Below are 21,983 nucleotides of genomic sequence, written 5' to 3' on the forward strand. Positions count from 1 at the left end.
TAGTGCTGGGGCTGCCTAGAGGGCTGGCCCTCAGCCCTTCCCCAGTGCATTCTATCACTCAGAACCCTTACCACCAGGTGAATGAGTTCCCGAGCCAAAACAAAGTAGCAGCTAAGAGATACCACTGGTTTAAAAGAAAATAAACAGGATTACATAAGACCATAACAATCTAAGATAAAGCCAATAAACGTTAAAAGGAAAAAGAGAAGATTTTGGCAATGTGGTACAAGAATCAGAACTAACCACGTAGAAATATTAAAAATATAATATTTAAAATAAATGTAATAAAATGGAATGAAAATAGAGTGGATACAGCTGATGCATGAATTAGTGAGTTGAAAAGTTGGATTGAGAAACTCTTCCAGAAGGCAGCAAAAAAAAGGATAAATAGAAAATAAATGCAGATGTAAGTGGGATGAGGGACAGAAGTAGGATGTGCCAACATTCAAGTAACAAATGAGGTCAGAAGAAGAAAAAATTTGAAGATTGAGAGGGCCATAGAGTGCCAAACAGGAAAGAAGAAAGTACCCACATCTAGACACATACTGAAATTAGGAGTATCAAGGATAACGAGAAAAATCTAAAGGTTTTTAAACAGTCAATCCTTGTATAAAGGAACAAGAATCATTGACCTTACTCTTCAGAAGAGCAATGCTGGCTGTGAGGAAACAGTATTTTTAAGGTACTGGACCTAAAATTTTGTATCCATTTAAATTGTTATTCAGATGTGAGGGTTTAATAAAAAAACATTAATATTCATCACTCAAAGATCCGCAGTGTAAACATTTTTGGAGAGAATACTCAAAAAACAAGTGCAGGAAATATTTCAAGAACTAGGAGTGAGTGATCAGATACCTTGGTAAAGTGTGTACAGGCTGACCTCAGCGACACTGCAGGTTTGGTTCCAGACCACTGCAATAAGGCAACTATTGCGATAAAGCAAGTCACGAAGTTTTTGGTTTCCACTTCTGCCCATAGGAGTTTATATCACTAGGTGTGAACAAGGTGACATGGTGAATACGGGCACCATTGATGAGCCTTAAAGGCAGCGGCTAGTGAAGCTCTCACCCTGTGTGCATCTTTCTCTGTCCTGAGACATTTATTCTCTCTAGGCTTTCTGTTCCCTTCTGTTTCTCTGAGTGTGTTTTGGGTCTCCTAGTGACTCCATAGATTCAGCATAACTTTCGGTGAGAGTTAAAGTAGGAACTTAAAAAAAAAAAAAACTTGTCTATGGAGTGGTTCTCAGCCTTTAGTGTGCAGATATTTGCTCAGCCTTCGGGCCGGTTGGAATGAGGCAGTGGGTGTCTTTCCCACAGCTGTGTAGTGCTAATATTACTTACCTCATCAATAACTTCCAATTATTACTGTGAGGTTATGGAGAGTTGCCCACTCTGTGCCTCTGTCTTAAAGATATTCACCTACTTGCTAAAAGTCTTCAGGAGTGAAGTGATAAGATTGATTCACCTGCTGAAGACTTTAAAAAATCAGATATATGGTTCCATTTATTGTTTATTTTCTAGTTTACACATTTATTTTCTTGAATAGGTAATACATTCACTGTTCAGTGAACCATATAAAAGTATCCATCTCACCTCCAGTCACTGGGTTACCTTTCCTTGAGGCAACTAATATTAGGGGTTATTCTATGTACGCTTCTGAGTTGTTCTTTTCATAAATGTATGATTTTTTTTTTTGGCGGTACGCGGGCCTCTCACTGTTGTGGCCTCTCCCGCCGCGGAGCACAGGCTCCGGACGCGCAGGCCCAGCGGCCACGGCTCACAGGCCCAGCCGCTACGCGACACGTGGGATCCTCCCGGACCGGGGCACGAACCCGTGTCCCCTGCAACGGCAGGCGGACTCCCAACCACTGCGCCACCAGGGAAGCCCTAAATGTATGATTTTAATGTTTTGGCTCTGGTAAAATGCATTAAAGGTATTAATTACTTTGCAGCTGACTTTTAGGATTAAATGTCAAGGGCTTTCTTGGACAATGTACCCAATACTACACAGATACACATATTAATACATGGTGTGTTTTCACCTCTAGTTAATTCTGACAGTCAGTTTGTATTTGAGGCTAGTGTGCTGGGGTAGTGGAAATTTAACCTCTTTACCTGTCTACCTTTCATTATCATCCATTTTTTAAAATTAAATATATGAAAATAGAATAGGCAGCTGATACTTATGAAGTGTCAATAACTTTATGCACTTTCTGTATTTTATATGGAAAAGAGCAGGTTTAGAAATGTGCCTTGGAGCTGTGTTCTAGGGACACCCTTGCTGTCAACTCCTCTAAGGTGGCAGTTAGATTGTGTACTTGACATGTGACTAATGTAAGATGCTACAAGGCTGGGAGTTAGGAGATCTGGTCTCTGTCTGCGTTGGGCAAATCATTTGACCTCTCTGAATTAAAACACTTTACGAAAATTTGATATAGGTTTCTAAGGTTCTCACATTCTCTACTGGAAAAGAAAATTTTCCTGAGCTGCCTGTTTCAGCCTAATAGAATATTGCTAGAACACGTAACCTACAGACCAGGCACAGCCCCCTCTTGGTGGTCTAAAAATGCTTAATTTCTTTTTGAGCTATTTCTCCCTTCAGCCTGGCATGATTTGCAAGAGCACTTTGGGTTTGACTGTCACTGTTATTATTTGTTCCCATTTGGTGAGGCCAGACTCAACCCAGGCAGCTGTTGATGAAATTGGACATGACCCATTGATCTGTGACATCAATTCCCAGAGCAATCAATTGACTGAAAGAAATGCACCCAAAGTCAAATCACCATTATCATCCACAAACGAAAAAGGAAAATTCTCATTTGTTTCACCTTTCATTTCCAAATATGATATACTAGGAGGGTCTCCAGCTTCGTGCCAATTAGAAAAAAATATGACAAGAGAATTAAAAAGCACCAAAGGACACCTTGACCTCAGGGGAGGACTAGGTTAGACTCCATTGATCAAAGTTACTGCGCTTATTCCGCATTGGTCCCCACAGCCAGTGGGTCAGAGCTTTTACATCTGCAACCAGCAGTATTTCCACTAATTAGCCACACATGGTCCAACTTGAAGGTTCTTTGAGCCCAGTCATTAATTTTTTATCCACTCCTAAGGTAAGTTGTAAATACATGGTATCTCTTGTTTATAAGAAATATAGGAAATCCCTGTGGGGATACAAAGATAATATTTGAAATAAAATTCAGGAAAGGAGCACTGACTTTGTACACAGGAGATGCTAAATTAGTATTTGATAATAAAAGAAAATTCAAGAATATTTCTTGGACCTGTAGTTATTTAATAGTAAAAAACAGGTTTTTTTAGGAAACATAGGAATGCTTGTCTAAAGGATCTTGCTCTTGCATGCTGATATGCATGATTGCATTTCTGTTTCATGTATTTCTGTTCTTCGGTGTTCCTTTTCTTGCTATTTAAAAACTATAATTTACTAGTTTTAAAGCGAGAGTGGCAAAAAGAAGCATTAAATAGTTTAGGATTTCTAAACAGAGAATAAGTTGATAAAATGAGCTAGCTTTTTCACCTTGGGGTTTTTACAGAAAATAGAAGCTCTAGCTTTTTTTTAAGTGCTAATAAAGGAGTTATTTCTTTAAATAAAGAATAATGGCCAGACAATTTTGAAGGAATAATTATGGGAAAGGACCTAAACTCTTTAAGAGAGGATAGAGCTTAGTAAATTATTGCTTCTGTTAATGAGGCAGAAGTCCACAATTTTTAAATCTGATTTTTTATTTGCATGTGCTAGAGATGACTACATTTTTAATTTTTGAATTACAAACAATTCACAAGTATATAGAGTAAAAATAGCCTCCTTAATACCTCTTCCAAACTCTGACAGGTACCTACTACTTTAAAATTTTTATTTAAAATATTGTTTATACATATGTATGTACATACAGCTATAAATTTACATAAATGTATATATTAGATAAAAATCAGTCGTGCTTTCTTGGAAGAGTTTTTTCCCTTTTCCTTTTTCTTTTTTGCCTCTCCCTTTAAGCTCCACCCTCCACCCTCATGTTCTCCTACAGACCTCCAGTAACCTATATGAACTTCCTCATGTGTGCCCTTCTGTATTTTTCTCCATACTTCTATAGCCACATACACATGCATTTCCTATACCTATGCATACACATATATGTATATTTATAGGATTTTATTTTACTCAGTGATCTATGGATGAATTAATTTGGGGAGAATTGTTGTCTTTATAAATTTTGAGTTTTCTAATCACTGAGCATGGTATATCCCACCATTAAATTTATTTATTTAAGTAGTGCTCTGTGTATGTGTATTTAGCATTGTCAGCTGTTCTCTTCTTGAAACTGTCCTGCTTTGGTTTCGGTGACATTGCCCTTAATGGTTTTCCCCCTCTTTCTCTTTGGCCATTTCTCATTTTCACCTGTAGACTTTTTTTTTTTTTTTTTTTTTTTTTTTTTGCGGTACGCGGGCCTCTCACTGCTGTGGCCTCTCCCGTTGCGGAGCACAGGCTCCGGACGCGCAGGCTCAGCGGCCATGGCTCACGGGACCAGCCGCTCCGCGGCATATGGGATCTTCCCGGACCGGGGCACGAACCCGTGTCCCCTGCATCGGCAAGCGGACTCTCAACCACTGCGCCACCAGGGAAGCCCCAATCTGTAGACTTTTTTTCCCCTGTGCTATTTTTCAAGGTTTTGTCATTGGCTTACTTTTTCTTCTTGTCCCTAAGTGGTTTCTACCTATTCAATGATTATTCACAAATGTTTATTTATCTCTAATTTGTAACTTTTGTTGTTATTGTCTTCTGGACATCTCCACTTTTGCCATTCAGTTTTGTTGAGTAAAATCTGTAAGTTTTTTCCAATTATAATTTCTGGCATTAATGGGCTTCAAAAGCCACCTTCTACTTCAAGATATAAAATATTTTTTTACATTTTACTTTAATACTTTTATAGTTTAGTTTTTACATTTAATACTTGTATCCCATCTGGAATTTATTTTTGTGTTTGGCGATAAGTAGGGAAAATATAACAGTTCCATGTTTTTTTCTCCTGTATTTTTGAGTTGATATTCATTTGTTTTTTTTCACTGTCCATTTTATACGTTACTGGGCATCCTTGGTGACTAAGCACTGTGAGGGCTGGACCGGGTATACATTGTTGAATTCCCTGGCATCTAGCACAATGCCTATGTGATAGTAACATTTTAGTAAACATTGTTGAATGAATGAATTGTGGACGGAGAGAATTGTTTCATTATCTGTTTTAACTTAATAACGCTTATCCTGTTTTTTTTCTATGTCTTTCATACATGGAAGTCTTCCACATCTTAGAAGCCTTTAAGCTCTCAAATATTTTAACCTCATTGAACCTTGAAAAACATTTGGTTTTTTCAGGGTAAACCGAGTAACCTATTCATATCAGCTGTGCCTTGATTCTTTCCCAGCACCCAAGCTTGCTAGGGAAGCAGTTTATATTTACTTTTCTTCTTTTTTTTTGTTAGTTTGTTTTTGTTTGATTTGAATTTTATTTATTTTTTATACAGCAGGTCCTTATTAGTTACCTATTTTATACATATTAGTGTATACATGTCAATCCCAATCTCCCAGTTCATCCCACCACCACCACCACCCACTTTTCTTCTAAGTAAGCAGAGCTTCTGTGAAAACCTGCTGTTGCAGATGTGGCTTTGTAGATGTAATCATATGTCATTGCTGGTACTGTTTCTGAGCCTGCTCAATCTTTACTGCTACCCTGTGCCAGTTCCTGAGGGTTTATTTGGCTGAGTTCTGTTTTCTTTACTTGTACTTTCAGTCTTGCGGTGGGAACCATCGATGATACATGAGGATCTATTTTGTTTTTCTGTTGATGATTTTTCCAGTGATAGAGTCAAAGAACTGAGTTTTTAAAAGAGAAGACAATTCAATCCACTATTATTTATTGATACCTTAGTGTGCCAGACCAAAATGAAATAGAAAGTGTCCCTATCTGCAAAAAGAGTACCTTTTCAGGAAAGGTAACATAAGACAACTGTCACAAAACTCATTTTAGGCACAGTACCAAGTGAGTGGGATAAACACTAGTGTTGTGTGAATTTAGGAATGGGAAAAATCACTCTGACTTGGTATGGCTGGGGAAAACTTCCTGGAGGAGTTGAGACTTATTTAAGATCATGTAGGATGTATGGTAAATATGGCTTCTCATATGTTAGAAAAATGAGCAAAATTGTGGAATGGAATGCATTGTACAAATATGATGGCCAATGAGTATACCAGAATGACAGTCAACTTTGTGTAGGAGAGAAGATGACAGGAAGGGAATTGGGTCAGATTGGGGAGGGTCATTAGTGTTTTTCCCAAAACATATTCCTTAGAAATACCCTGTTTCAGCAAGCACAGGCCATAAATATTAGAGCTGGAAAATCCTTTGTAGTTTTGTTGACACGAAGAGAGGACCTGCTGTACTGATGAGCTCGTCTTTATATATTACATCCATGGATGCTGTTAACCTCAGTGTTTTCTGTATATTTCAGACATTAGTCCCTTACCATGGGGGATTGGAATTTATTGGGTGGCATCCTAGAGGAAGCTCACTCCCACTCAACCATGGTGGGGAAAATCTGGCTGACCATCCTTTTCGTTTTCCGGATGCTGATACTAGGTGTAGCTGCTGAAGATGTCTGGGATGATGAACAGTCAGCATTTGCCTGCAACACCCAGCAGCCAGGTTGCAACACTGTCTGTTACGATGATGCTTTCCCTATCTCTTTGGTCAGGTTCTGGGTTTTACAGATCATCTTTGTGTCTTCTCCCTCTCTGGTATATATGGGCCATGCACTTTATAGCCTCAGGGCCTTTGAAAAAGAGACGAGGAGGAAAAAGTCACAGCTTAGAGCCCAGATGGAGAATCCAGAGCTTGAATTGGAGGAGCAGCAAAACATAAATAGAGAACTGAGGAAGTTGGAGGAGCAGAAGAAGATCCAAAAAGTCCCTCTGAAAGGATGTCTTCTGCGTACTTATGTCTTACACATCCTGACCAGATCTGTGCTGGAAGTAGGGTTCATGATAGGACAATATATGCTCTATGGGTTTCAAATGCACCCCCTTTACAAATGTACTCAACCTCCTTGCCCCAATGCAGTGGATTGCTTTGTGTCCAGGCCCACAGAGAAGACCATTTTCATGCTCTTTATGCACAGCATTGCAGCCATCTCTTTGTTCCTCAACGTACTGGAAATATTTCATCTGGGGGTCAGGAAAATCATGAGGGCACTTTATGACAAATCCGGCGGTGAGGGCATTGAGGACGAAAGGGGACCTCCATTTCATTTGAAAAAATATTCAGCGGCCCAGCAGTGTATGAATTGCTCTCCCTTCCCTGAAGGAGTCTCTCTACTTCAAGCCAGCAATCAACAGCAAGTCTTCCGAGTCAATGTGCCGAATTCTAAAACCACGTGGCAAATCCCACAGCCCAGGCAACTTGAGGTAGACCCTTGCTGTAGTAAGAAAGACTGGGCTAAGGCGGATCAGCACAGAGGACAGCTCCATGTCCACAGCCCGTGTCCCTGGGATGATGGTGCTAGAATTCAGCACTCGGCACAGCAACCAGACCATTCTCCCTTTGGCTTGCAGACTACAACGCCCCAGTCCTGGCTAGGTACCACGATGGCTCCTAGACATTGTCCATCACGTACAACAGGACCCTGGGAGCAGTCCCAGGACCTGCAACCCTCAGGAGAGCCTCTCACAGATTTACACAGTCACTGCAGACACAGCGATGGCAGCATGAGAGAGAGCAGAGCCCAGACAGACAGATCTTGCAGGGGCAGTCGCGAGGCCAGATTGCTGTCTGAAAACGGACAGCTGTACAGTGACTCAGTAAGCTGCAGTTCTCAAAATAGCTCTTGCCTGGACTTTCCGCACCTGGAAAACAGCCCCTCACTTCTGCCTTCAGCCACTGGGCACAGAACATCAATGGTAAGTAAAGACAGACAGCCTGACTGATCATGGGACTTTCACAAGAGGTGTTCCACTTTGGTTACTTCTTAGCCTTCTGTTTCCTCCTTCTTTGTGTATATATGTGTGTGTTGAGAGAGAGGGAAAGGAGGAGAGAGAGGTTAATTTATGGAGAGTTAAATTCATTCGTTTAACACATTCAGTTGAATTTAATTCGTAAAATAAACTTACTGAAAACTTTTTATCAATTAGTCTTATAAGTGCTGGGTATATAAATGAATAAAATATCATGTGTACCATCAAAGTGCTCAGAGTCTGGATGGGAAATTAGGTAAACATATAAATGATCAAGTGTAAGGTGCCATGTTAGAGGGAGTGGTGTGCAAAGGAGGGAGAAGTCAATTCTTTCTGGATGGGTCAGGAAAAGCTTTATAGTTGAAGCTACTTTTGAACTGAGTCTTGAAACATGTGGTGAGTTTCTCCAGACCTGGGAGGACTGGGGTACATGGAAGGAGGCTGTCCCAGTACAAGGAGAACACAGACAAAGGCTGAGAGGTGTGACATAGCAGGGCTGTCTGGGGAGCCACGTGTGTCTGGAGCACAGACTAGTAGGAAGGCTTCAGAGAGAGGGAAAGTTGGAGAAGGGGGCATGGAGGCCTTGCAGGGAGGCAGTGGAGAACCCATAGAGGATGTACAGCAGAGGAGTGACTGGATCAGAGGTGCGCTTTGGACAGCTCTTTGTATCAGAGTGTGGAAAACGGATCAGAGGAGGGATCATCTGTAACCTTGAGTTGCCCTTGTCTCACTAAGGAAGGAGGGTGTGCTCCATTGTTTTAATAGCTCTGGCATTTAAAAGTCATATACAAATATTTGTTGATATATTTCACAAAGACGAAGATCAATATTGTATTGATAATTCTGTTCTCTGAAAAGCCACTGTGGAATAAACATTCCCTGGCATTGTAAGGCATAATGGATATTTACTGTGGATTCCTCTCAATTCTGAAAAAAAAAAAAGGGGGGAGAGAATGACACATGTTTTACGTACTGCTCCTAACAACTTTTTTCCATGAAAAGGAAAAATCCCCCAAGTTAATAGGGGAACTTCCCAATTGAGTTCACTTGGTTGAACTCACACTCTTGCTTTTTCCTTTGCTTCATTCTTTGTGTTAATAATGATTGAATCCTTCTACCCTAGTTTCATATCTCCCATGAGATATTTTGTTACTGCGCTAACGCCATACCTTGAGGAGGAATCATCATACCTAGATTTTTCCTAAAATGCTGTTTTTCAAACTTATACTCATTTCTTGTCAGTGACCAGCTGTCTTCTCAGGAGATTATGTGTAAGATTATTCTATGGCTGCTTGGAACCCTATGCCAAACTGTAGCAGGGTTCTCAACTCTGGCTTGAGTTAGAGCCACCTGGAGCTTTAAAAACATCTCCATGCCCAGGACCCATCCACTTCCAATCAAACCAGAATCTCTGGAGATGGGATGGAGGATTGGTATTATTAAAATTCCCATGGCGATTGTAATGTACAGCCAGGGTTGAGATCCACTATTTTATTTTATTTTTTAATTTTTTAACTTTTTGGACATGCCCTGCATCTTGAAGAATCATAGTTCCCTGACCAGAGATTGAACCTGGGCCACAGCAGTGAAAGTGCCAAGTCCTAACCACTGGACCACCAGGGAACTCCCGAGATCCACCATTTTAGAGTAACCTTGCCAGTGGCCACTGCTTCTTATCTGCATTTGTGAAGTCAGCATGACAATTTTCATCATTTTCTCTCTCCTGTACCTCACTCCATGTGAGAGGAGCCTTTGTATGAACAGAAAGTTGAGGAAGAAAAAGCAGTGTTTAGTTGAAGCAGATTTTCTTAATCTCAGATTATCTTTTGGGAGAGACCAGCCTCGCTGAGGAGCTTGGAGAAAAGATGATGAAGGTGACAGGCCCTCTTTCTTTTTCATCTTCCTCTTCCCTGTTTATGTTTCTAAGAATTATAAATAATGCCTTTGGCCACAGAGATTTCCTACTTATGGTCACTTTCCCCAAGCCTCTTGACAGGGGAAAGGCTTGAAAGGGGGTTGACAGGCCACTTCACTCCCCAAATGGTGGAAGTCTTGGGGATTGAGGCCATAGCCGTCAGCTCCAGAGCACTGTAGCTGACACATCATACTTACTGCAAACAGAGGGATCTTTCATTGGAAATTAGTGCAGCAAGCAAAGGATTGTTCGCATCCACTTTCAATACATGGACTGTAAACAGCTTCTTACACTGTATCAGGTCCCAGAGGGCCGAAGTTTTAGGGCTCAATCAGATGTATTCTGATTGCAGCAGTTGGTGTTTCAGAGGGAAATGACTTCTGGTAGGTACCACAGTTGCTTTGCCACTTGTTCCCCTTAGAGAGAACTGTCCTGCAAAAGAAATCCACGCTATTATAGGTCAGAAAAAACACCTGGAAGAGCTGCGATTTACACTCCAAGACATTTCCCTTGCCATCACCCAAACCCCGCAATTTTTTCAAGTCTAAGCTTGTTGATTACTAAATAAGTTTCTGTTAAGGTTGGTTCTTTGTGGAAAGACTTAATTGGGCATGGAGAGCAGACTTTTAGTCTGGCCGAGTGAGCATGGGGAAGAATGCTGGTTGAGTTTTAGGAACCCATGCTACCCTCTGTGATGAAGACTTTCCTCATCGTTGAATGCCTTCACCTGTCAGAGATGCTGTGGAGTAGTAATCCTCATGCCCAATTCTACTTTAAATCACCAGGGAAGCTTTGAAAAATGCCCTAATAAGAATCTCTGCAGATAGAGCCTGGGCACCAATACTATTTTTTAAATTTATTTATTATTTTTGGCTGCGTTGGGTCTTCGTTGCTGCACGCAGGCTTTCTCTCTAGTTGCGGCAAGCAGGGGCTACTCTTCGTTGTGGTGCGAGGGCTTCTCATTGCGATGGCTTCTCTTGTTGTGGAGCACGGGCTCTAGAGCACGAGGGCTTCAGTAGATGCGGTGCATGGGCTCAGTAGTTGTGGCTCACGGGCTTAGTTGCTCCACAACCTGTGGGATCTTCCTGGACCAGGGCTCGAACCCGTTTCCCCTGCACTGGCAGGCAGATTCTTAACCACTGCACCACCAGGGAAGCCCCCAATACTACTTTTTAAAACTCCCAGGTGATTCCAATGTGCAACCAGAGCTCAGAACCACCACTGTAGAGGAGGAAGATTTTGGCATTAGGAAGAAGGTTGCCCTGCGACCTCTTCCAATCTTTTGTGACCTTAAAGTGCTAACAAAGAGCGTTCTCCTGTAGCTCCACAGAGCTGAGGACCTTTGCACATACTGGTCCCTCTACCTGTGATGCCCCACCCACCCCAGGACCTTGGCACGGCTGATGGTGCCAGCTGTGCCAAGGTCCTGGGGAGCACTCTTGGGCCATGATCATGGAGGGGAGAGCTAGGAACGAGGTTGGAATGGGCAAGGGCTGATCTGTTGGGCGTTATAGGCCATGGAAAGGAATTTGAGGTGGATGGTGCAGGAGTGGTGGTGGTCTGCTACGTATATTTTTAAAATCACTGTTTCTGATGAGTCTCTTGTAGAGATGCTATGGTCTGAATGTTTGTCCCCCCCCCCCCCAGATTCATATGTGAAACCTTAATCCCCAGTGTGATGGTATTTGGAAGTGGGGCCTTTTGGAGGTGATTAGGTCATGAGGGTGGAGCCCTTATGAATGGTATTAGTGCCCTTATAAAAGGGGCATCAGAGAACTCCTTTTCCCATCCACCATGTGAGGACACAGTGAAAAGATGACTGTCTGTGAACCATGAACTGAGCTCTCACCAGACACTGAATTTGCCAGTGCATTTGTCTTGGAATTCCCAGCCTCCAGAAATATAAGCAATAAATTTCTGTTCTTTATAATCCACCCAGTCTATGGTATTTTTTTATAACAGCCCAAATAGACCAAGACAATGGGTAAGAGTGCAGTCAGGGAGACCAGCTAGGAGGCTTGCACAGTGTCCAGGTGAGAGGGGAGTGTGGCTCAGACCAGGGGTACGACTATTAATCGTTTGAAAGAAGAGTCTTTTTCTTATTTCTTGTTTTTCAAATTAAAGTCGTACATGCTCATTGAAAGACATTCAAGCAGTGTAAAAGAACATAAGAGTAAAATGTGAACCTGACCATGTGCGGGTTCATCTCTCACTCTCACCTGGACTCAATTCCCACTTCCCTCACCAAAGACAATCACTGTGAACAGAATGGGGTGTGTTCCCCTACCTTCCTCACTGCATTCACAGTCTGTCTTTGAGGACAAATATATGTCCACACATATTTTTTATTTTTTTTCAAAAATATAAATGTGATCCTGCTGTAGAGATGTCTCTGCAATTTGCTTTTGCTTAATTAATGATATGTCTCAGGGACTCTCCATGTCAGCACCCACGGAGATGCCTCACGCTTTTCCATGAAATTGATGAACCACAAGATACTTGATGGCCATGTAGCCGTTCTAAGTTTTTTCTACCGCAGACAAAGTTGCAGTGAATGCTTCATACATATATCTTTGATAGGTACCTAGAAGTGGAATTATTGGTTTTAATGGGCATGCACGTTTTACATTTTGATAGATGCTGCCAGTTTTTGCTCAGGAAGGGCTGTACCAATTGACCCTCTTTACCAGTGCATTAGCACTCTTTCCCCACACTCTTGCCAATATCAGACGTTATCTCCCCCCACCTCCAATCTGACAAACTAGAAATGTTTCATAACATTTCCCAATATTTCCAAAATGTTTGTCTTAATTTACATTTCCACGATTACTAGTAAGGTTGCTCATATGTTTATTAGCCATCTGTATTTCTACCATGAATTATCCTTGTCTGTTTTTCTGTCATTTGTTTTTCTTCTGATTTCTAGGAGCTCTTTTATGATATTGTATTAACTCCTTGTCTATATATGTATTGAAAGATATTCTCTCAGTCCGCTTCCTTCTTATCCCTGTGTATGGTGTCTTTAAAATTTTAATATTATATTAAATCTAAAATCTCTGTGACTTGTAGGTTCTTTGCCTCATTTGGGAAGGTTTTTTTGACTCAACATTATTAACAGGGGTTATTAGATGGGTGTTTGAAGAGTTGATTGTTACAATTTATTGAACTTTTTGGCAGAGGAGCTTTACATAATATATCAATTACCAAAGAGTCTAAAGAAGAGGAGGAAAGACTCCCACTTTACTGAGTCCCTGATTGTGGTCTAGACACTGCCATGGGCTTCTTCACTGTGACTCTGTGATTATTCCCATTTAAGGATAAGGAAATAGATGACTTGTCCAAAGTCATGCAATTAGGATGTGGTAAAGCACAGTCTTTGGGACATAGCAGGGACATGAATTAATATTTACTGAGTGAGTGGATGGGCTGGAATTGTATCCCAAGCTTGTCTGACTCGACCCAAGTCCTTCTCCCATATCCCATTGCTGCTTCCTGCTCTCCCTACACAAGGCAACCTAAGTGTAGCATATTTTTAAGATAGATTATTACAAAATGGAACATCCACATTTGGTTCAGTTTTCCCATTCTACATTACTGCAAAGTCAAAAATTCTGGTTAATTGTGGAGGGGACAAAGATGGAGCTTTGGAAAAGGTTGGCCTTTTAGTATTAGACCTGGATCTTGGACAAAACAACCACAACTGGATAATGAGGAGGAGATGGCAGGTGGGATTCAGATCTTCTGCCACAGCGCTGTTGGGGAACAGAACCTCTTACATGCACGTTCATCTCTGGGGCAAGGTCGGGGGATTGTCTTCTGTAGGAGGTTTTTGTTTGGATTTGGGATATTTGTGACACACAAAGAGTCTCAGGTGGGTAGGCAGGACTGGCTTTTACAAGCCCTTTGAGTCTATTTTGTTTTGTTTCAGAACATGCTTCTAGAACTTTCATCCATTATGAAAAAATAATGCATCCTGGGACCAGAAAAAACAGACTCAGGAGCAGCTGGCATCTGCGAGATAAAAGTTGTATGTTTGTCAGCTCAAACTGCAGGAGGAACTCTGAGAACCATCCCCTCCAGAACCATGAATCAGGCAATGTCTGTGTATCGGGGGCTCCCAGCTGGGCTCCCTGACTGCTGGGCTCAGCCTCTCACTGCTCCGCTTGGCCATGCTGCCTGAGGCCGATCCAATGCTCTCCACACACCAGGGAGGGCACTCTACCCCATCAGAGAAAATCTAGGGGCAAGAGCCGCCATCCGAGGGGAGGAGAAGTGGGATGTGCTACCATCCCTACCAGTAGCCGACTCTGCAGCAGCTGCAGTTTGGACCCTTGAACGTGGTTCCAGAGCAGGCTGGGAGCTCTGCCTGCAGTCTGGGCTCAACACGCTTCCTGTCTGTACACCAGAGGCTGGAGGGAAGCTTTCTGTTTTCTTCCTCTCATCAGCTCATTTCTTGGGGATGAAGCAGCTGGATGTTCGTCCCTAGATGCCATTACATAAAATATTGATTACAGCACTGGCAAACACTCGCATCACATGACTTTATCCTTCTGCTGGGATCGTGGTCAGTAGTGATGCCATGACTGTGGGCCAGCAGGTGCTGGGGAATCTCATTCCCAACTTCCAGGGGAGTGACTGAAGCCAGCACCACTTCCTCACCCTCCCCACCCTCCCAGTGGTCCCGAGCCATCCAGGAGAGGTGCATCAAAAAAGCACTGAACACTTCTTATAGAGCACAGAGGCATGGATGGCTGTGTGATGTCCACTAACTATCCAGTCGGTGAGGCTGGTTGGCTGGTCATTACTGTCTGAGTTCTGAGAATCAGGAAGGTGGACTCAACTCCCATGGAAGGAGCCACTTAGCCCTGTCCTCTGTCCCGTGGCCAGACTCTCCTATCCCTGGCCACACACCTTGTAACAAAGGCTTCAAGTTATTGGGAGAATCAGTTTGTTCCAAAGACACAAAGGTCTGCATTATCTATGTCCTGCTGAGATAAAATCCATACTCCTTAGCCTGGCACATAAAGCCTTCGTGGGCTGACTCCTGCCTCATGTTCATTCCCTACCTCCTGTGCCCTAGCCCGGCTGCACTATGAGTAAAGCAGATTGCCTTCCCATTGTGGGTGACCAGCAGCCAATCTGTTGAGGGCCTGCATAGAATAAAAAGGTGGAAGAAGAGTGAATTTGCTTTCTCCATTTGAGAAGTGGAGTCTAATTTCCAGCCCCTTCAATCTGGGCTGGCCTTAGTGACTTGCTTGACCATAGGATTCAAGGACAGTGATGTTCTAGGACTTCTGAGATCCTGCAGTTTCTATCCAGGCTCCTTCTTGGAGATCTCTCTCTCTCTCTTCTCAACCCCAAGTTGCCATGTAAGCATTCCAGCTTACAGTTCCAGTTGAGCCCAGCCTTCCAGCCATCCCTGCCAAGACACAAGACATGTGAGTGAACCCATCTTGAACCCTCCAGACCAGGCCATCTACTAACTCAATACCACTGAATGCCCTCAGTCAACATCTCATGGAAGAGAAGAATTGCCATCTGAGCCCTGCCCAAATTCCTGAACTCCCCAACTGTGAAATATTATTAATGGTTGATGTTTTTAAGTCACGGTGTTTTAAGGTAATAATTTGTTACAAAGTTTTAGATTACTGGAACAGTAATGGTAATGACAGAACAAAATAATGCAGAGTTTTATTAAAATTGTTACATGAAATATGAGAATGGAAGGCCAAAGGAGGACTTTTTTTTTTTTAGAAATTCATCTCAAGTAGTCATCACTTCACTACTCTTTTCATTCTTTTTTTTTTTAAATTAGTTTATTTATTTTTGGCTGCGTTGGGTCTTTGTTGCTGTGCACGGGCTTTCTCTAGTTGCAGCGAAGGGGCTACTCTTCGTTGCGGTGTGCAGCTTCTCATTGCAGTGGCTTCTCTTGTTGCAGAGCATGGGCTCTAGGCGCATGGGCTTCAGCAGTTGTGGCTCGTGGGCTTCAGCAGTTGTGGCTCCCAGGCTCTAGAGCGCAGGCTCAGTAGTTGTGGCACACGAGCTTAGTTGCTCCACGGCATGTGGGATCTTCCTGGACCAGGGCTCGAACCCGTGTCCCCTGCATTGGCAGGTGGATTCTTAAGCACTGAGCCACCGGGGAAGGCCTGGAGGACTTTAATGTTTGAGGAACTTAAATTAGTAATCACTCCCATTTATAGAGTATAGTAATTAAATTCCCTTCAATATTTTAAACTCCATTTATAAATGTAATGCATTTGATCTGTTTTTTAAACACTTCATACTTGTAGGACAAACACAAAATCCCTGAGAAGTAAAACATTCCTGAGTGTTACCGAGTCTAAGCTCATACTGCTCACCACACGACAGGCCAATAATTGAGAGATGAGTTGTTGGGACAAGGAATAACAACTTTATTCGGAAAGCCAACAGACCGAGAAGAAGGTGGGCTCGTGCCCCAAAGAACCATCTTGCCTGAGTTAGAATTCAGGCTCCTTTTATACTAGAAGGGGAGGCAGCAAAGTCAAACATCTAGTTCCCATCAGCCTCGGGAGGGAATGTGTTAATTTCTTCCTCTCTGCAGTCATTCACAGGTGGGCCTGGTCAGGATGTTTCCTGTGATGGAAACAAAGGTATTCTAGCTTAATGCTCATTACCTGGGAAGCAGGGTTCCCAGAGATGGGCCATTATGTATAATTTAAGCTTATAGGCAACAGCCCTTTAGTGATTAACTTGTAATAGAATACAAAAGGTTCTTCCCTATTACATTAGTACCTAAACATGTAGGAATCCTCAAGTTCTCTCAAACATTCTAATACTTTTAACAACATTGGTCAACTTCTCGTACTTTTCAACTTAAAATCAAAGGCCTATGAATATGGTGAACTTATCTGCATTTCAAAGTAATATATCCACCTAGAACAGGAAAAAAAAAGAAAAAGATCTAATCCAGGGAAACTTGGAACACAGTACTTGGACTATATATCTTTAGTTTAAAACAAAAAAGCAAAGAAACAAACAAATTTAAAAAACCTGCAAACAAATTGTAATCTCCATTTAGTAAGTTTGCTGTTTACAGTGGTATGAAGGTAGCAATTCTGAAATTATACTGTGTATATTGTAAAGCTGAGAAATATATTGATTATTGTGGGAAACAGAGTTCTCACTATGGGAAAAGGATGATACAAATATGGAAAGGAGGAAGACAAGGAGGGATCCTGTGTTTGGGGATTGGATTAGAGATATCAGTATGAACTTATGATTTGAATATGTATGTCTATATACATGTGTATATTATATATATTCATATTTACTTTCTCTCTTCTCTGAAAGGGCCTAGAAGAAGTGACACAGCAATAACAATGAGCACTCGTACCATACAGATCTTGGTCTCTAAATACTATTCCTCAGTAAAAACTCTTTAGAAATATGGATGATCCAGGAGTGGGGCAAGAGGGAAAAAAGATGATCCTGAAATACCTTGCTGTACCAGAAAGTAAAGAAGTGTTCACAGTATGATGGGGGATATGTGCAAGAGCAACTGCTTATGGGTGAACCTGAATAATGGAACACTCTGAAATTGTTTGCAAAAAATTATGAATTGGTACATTGTTCTGGGGAAAAAGTCCCTAGCTTTCAATGGGCTATTGAAATTGGCCATTGGGCTTTACCTTCCTTATTGATGATTTAATTCTAAAGAAATGGCTCCCAGGTCCTTGAGGAAAACTTCCTCATTTGTGAAACTGGCAAGAAGCTTATTTTAAAAGACTTACATATATTTGAAAAGGAGAGTGAAAGAAATTCTGAAAGAAAAGGGAGGGGTGGGACTTCCCTGGCGGTCCAGTGGTTAAGACTCCGCACTTCCACTGCAGGAGGCATGGGTTTGATCTCTGGTCGGGGAACTAAGATCCCACAAGCCGCCCCACAGCCAAAAAAAAAAAGCGAAAAGGAAGGGGTGAATGCGGGGAGTTTCTTCCCTTATTTTTCAACAGGGAGAATAAGCCTCTTAATTTGCATTTGTTCCTACACAGTTTATAAGTAGATAGGGAAATCAGATAGTATATCAGTTTCTAAACAAATATATTTATTTTATAATTCACATAAGTGATTTAATTAAGTAAATTGCTCCTAGTTTTCTCAGTCACCTAAATACCTGGAAGGATTGACTATTTATTAATTGCCTATTATATGTGGGACAAAGTAAGTTGAGATACAAAGGTGAATAAGGCAGATCCTGTGTTCCAGAGTTTTTATTCACCCTGGGAGATAGACACAGAATCAGAACTTCTAGAGAAAAACCAAGGCCTAGGAAGGTTAAGTCATTTAACCCAGGTCACAGCGAGTTAATGGAAAAAAGTGCAACCTTAATGACTCAGGTCTTTAGATGCTGGATCAGCACTCTCTGAACTTAACATAATACTTCTAATGATATCCTAATGAGGTGCCAGTAATTTTTTAAAAAATTTATTTTATTTATTTTTTATTTTTGGCTGCATTGGGTCTTTGTTGTTGCGGCGCGCAGGCTTTCTCGTTGTGCTGAGTGGGGTCTACTCTCTGTTGCGGTGCGTGGGCTTCTCACTGCGTTGGCTTCTCTTGTTGCGGAGCACGGGCTCTACGCATGTGCGCTTCAGCAGTTGTGGCTCGCGGGCTCTAGAGTGCAGGCTCAGTCATTGTGGCACACAGGCTTAGTTGCTCGACGGCACGTGGGATCTTCCCGGACCAGGGCTTGAACCCGTGTCCTCTGCATTGGCAGGCGGATTCTTAACCACTGCACCACCAGGGAAGTCCTGGTAGTTCTATATTTAGTTTTTCAAGGAACCGCCATATTGTTCTCCATAGTGGCTGTATCAATTTACATTTCCACCAACAGTGCAGTTTTAGTAAGGTTTGTAATAGTTTCCTCTGATGTTGTCTCCGGGCTGATAAGGGTCTAAAGTGTTATCTAGTGATTAGCTTCTGTCTTTCCTGGTAGAGGTAGAAGAGGGGACACTTTTATAAATTAATGGCAAATAGGGGGAGGGCAGAGAGCTTTTGTATAGGCATACCTTGTTTTATTGTGCTTCGCTTTATTGTATTTCATAGATACTGTGATTTTTACAAATTAAAGGTTTGTGGCAACCCTGCATTGAACAAGTCTATGAGCACCATTTTTCCAACAGCATTTGCTCACTTAGTGTCCCTGCGTCACATTTTGGTAATTCTCACAACATTTCAAACTATTTCATTATTACTATATTGTTATTATATTATGGATACCTGCGATCAGTGATCTTTGATGTTACTATTGCAAAAATATTACGACTTGCTGAAGGCTCAGATGATGGTTAGCAGTTTTTGGCAATAAAGTATTTTTAAATTAAGGTATGTAATTTTTTTAGATATGTTATTAATAGCACACTTAATAGACTATAGTATAATGCAAACATACTTTTAAATGCACTGGGAAACCAAAAAAAATATGTGACTCACTTAATTTTGATGTTTGCTTTATTGTGGTGATCTGGAAGCAAACCTGCAGTGTCTCCAAGGTATGCCTGTATCTGTTTCTCTCAATTGCCTTCAGTTCAAGAAAGCTTATATACCTTTTAGACAAAGAAGCAATAAATTTGTGAAGAAATTACACGACAAAAGGGGTTTGGGCTAGGGGCAGTAAGTTGTAGGAAAGAGACTAGGAGATATAGGGAAGATAAGGATTGTTTCAGTAAGTTTGTTTCTACAAACCCATTTGAATGTTGATTACCAGTGTCAGGTGACAATGATGTTCTTTTATTGCTGGTTCAGGGAGGGCACATTTCTCATGGGAAATTTGATGGCCTGTTTTTAGGTGGAAACATCTGCATCTGTTGTGTCCAGAGTACCTTTAGCTCAAAATAGTCAGTATGCCAAAGTGGCATATTTTGGGGTGGCATGTCTTGAAATCCTTCCTGCCAAAGTGGCATGTTTTGGGGGTGACATATTCTGCTACCCTTTTGTACCTGAGTCCTTTTGACATGACCCTAGAAGTCTTTTAAAAATATATATTATTTTACCTTTTATTATTGAAATTTCCAAACATATACAGTAGTAGAGAGGCAAGTCTATGGACTCCCGCTACCCCGACATCCAGTTTCAATAATTATCAATATATTGCCAGTCTTGTTTCATCGATACCTACACTTCTTATCCTTGTTGATTCTCATTAGCATTACTTTTAGAGTTTTCTTGAGGCATAATTCACCCATTGGAAGTGTGCAATTCAACGATTTTAGTAAATTTATAGAGTTGTGCCACCATCACCACAATCCAATGTTAGACATTTCCATCACCCCAAAATGTTGCCTCTCAGCTGTTTGCAGTCAATCCTTCTTCCACTCCTATATCCAGGCAACCACTGACCTGATCTATCAGTTTCGTTACTTTAGAGCTGTTGATTTTCCTGCTGCTGCCCAATAGAAGTCTTGGGATTTCTCTTAACAGTCATCCTAAGTATTCTTTTCACATTTTTCTTTCTTTGTTGAATCTCTCACTTCCTAGATCCCATATCTTCCTCTTTCTTGGTTTATGCCCTCATACAGAGGAGCACCTTTTTCAACATATTCCTGAGAAAGGGTATATAGGGGAGGAAAAATAATTTTCCTCTATCCTTCTGAGTCCTTGGCTGAGAGCCCTGTAATAAAAGATTAACAAGAGAAAAACAAACATGTTAATTAACATGTATACTTCAGGTATACATGGGAGATACCCAGGGAAAAAATTGAGTCACTCCACAAGTGTGGGTAATTTTTCATCTATTGTGCTATGAACTCTCAGGGAACCCTCTCAATTTTCTTGGAATTTTTTTAAATTATTTATTTATTTATTTATTTTTGGCTGTGTTGGGTCTTCGTCGCTGTGCGTGGGCTTTCTCTAGTTGCGGTGAGCAGGGGCTACTCTTCGTTGTGGTGTGTGGGCTTCTCATTGCGGTGGTTTCTCTTGTTGCGGAGCACGGGCTCTAGGCACACAGGCTTCAGTAGCTGTGGCTCGCGGGATCTAGAGCACAGGCTCAGGAGTTGTGGCGCACGGGCTTAGTTGCTCTGCGGCATGTGGGGTCTTCCTGGACCAGGGCTCGAATCCGTGTCCCCTGCATTGGCAGGCGGATTCCCAACCACTGTGCCACCAGGGAAGTGCCTCTTCTTGGAAATTTAAAAATATTATTTATTTGGAAATGTATTCTGTCCCATTTTCATAGTTCACTTGTTCTGAAACTTCTGCTGTTGAGTTTGAGTTCCCCAAGGAGCAAACATTCAAATCCTGGACAAAAATTCAAATTGAAATACATTTTTAAAAGGTTTAAACTTCCTTTGGAGATCTACCCATGTCAGTAAAGAAATATCTACTCCCTTTTAAAACACTTGTTAGAAGTAGAATTTACAAAAGTGCACAAATCTTAAATGTACAGTTGATTTTTTTTCTCTTTTGTATCTACCAGAGTAACCACAACCCAGGGGAAGATAATGAAACATTCCATCTCCCTAGGAGGTTCCCTTAGGCCCTTTGCAGGCAATACCCCCCAAAAGCAACCACTAGTCTGACTTTGTCATTATTTTGGCTTGTTTATGAACTTGATGTAAATGTACTGTTAATTTTTATGTACTCTTCTACGCCCCTCTTCACAGTGCCTAAAGACTATTCTATACCTTACATACTTTATTTCATTCCCATGTCAATGAAAATAATAATCTATAATAAGAATAGAAAAGAGTTTTATTTGAGCCAAACTAAGGACTAGCCTGGAAGCCAGCTTCCCAGATTACTCTGAGAAGCTGCTCCAGAGAAGCGTGGTTTCCGGCACAGTTTTATATCTTGTCAGAACAAAGAACATTAAACAAGACAAGGTTACATTCCTTCAAGGTTTTAAAAAACACACACACAGATCAGCAAGTACACAGCAAGCCAGCATGGCCTTGGCACCTGTAAAGGAAGTCTTATCATCAAAGGAGTATTAGCATTAGCATCCCAGGAAGAGAGACATTTAATCTTTATATTTAACATGGACATTCTTTACTTATGGTCAGTGTGCTTTTTTAAT

At 41.5% G+C, this 21,983-nt stretch overlaps 1 protein-coding gene across 1 annotated transcript; it reads left to right on the plus strand.

Annotated features, from left to right (window-relative positions):
* Positions 1 to 6,540: 6,540 nt before the first annotated feature.
* On the plus strand, positions 6,541 to 13,904 carry GJA10 (gap junction protein alpha 10; the record flags this gene model as incomplete). The annotated part of the gene is made up of 2 exons (XM_082855248.1): positions 6,541 to 7,968; positions 13,866 to 13,904. 2 exons carry the CDS (start codon positions 6,541 to 6,543, stop codon positions 13,902 to 13,904), a joined length of 1,467 nt encoding a protein of 488 aa, XP_082711374.1.
* Positions 13,905 to 21,983: the final 8,079 nt, after the last annotated feature.

This window comes from Leucopleurus acutus (assembly GCF_964270905.1).
Source record: "Leucopleurus acutus genome assembly, chromosome: 15".
Lineage (NCBI taxonomy): Eukaryota > Metazoa > Chordata > Mammalia > Artiodactyla > Delphinidae > Leucopleurus > Leucopleurus acutus.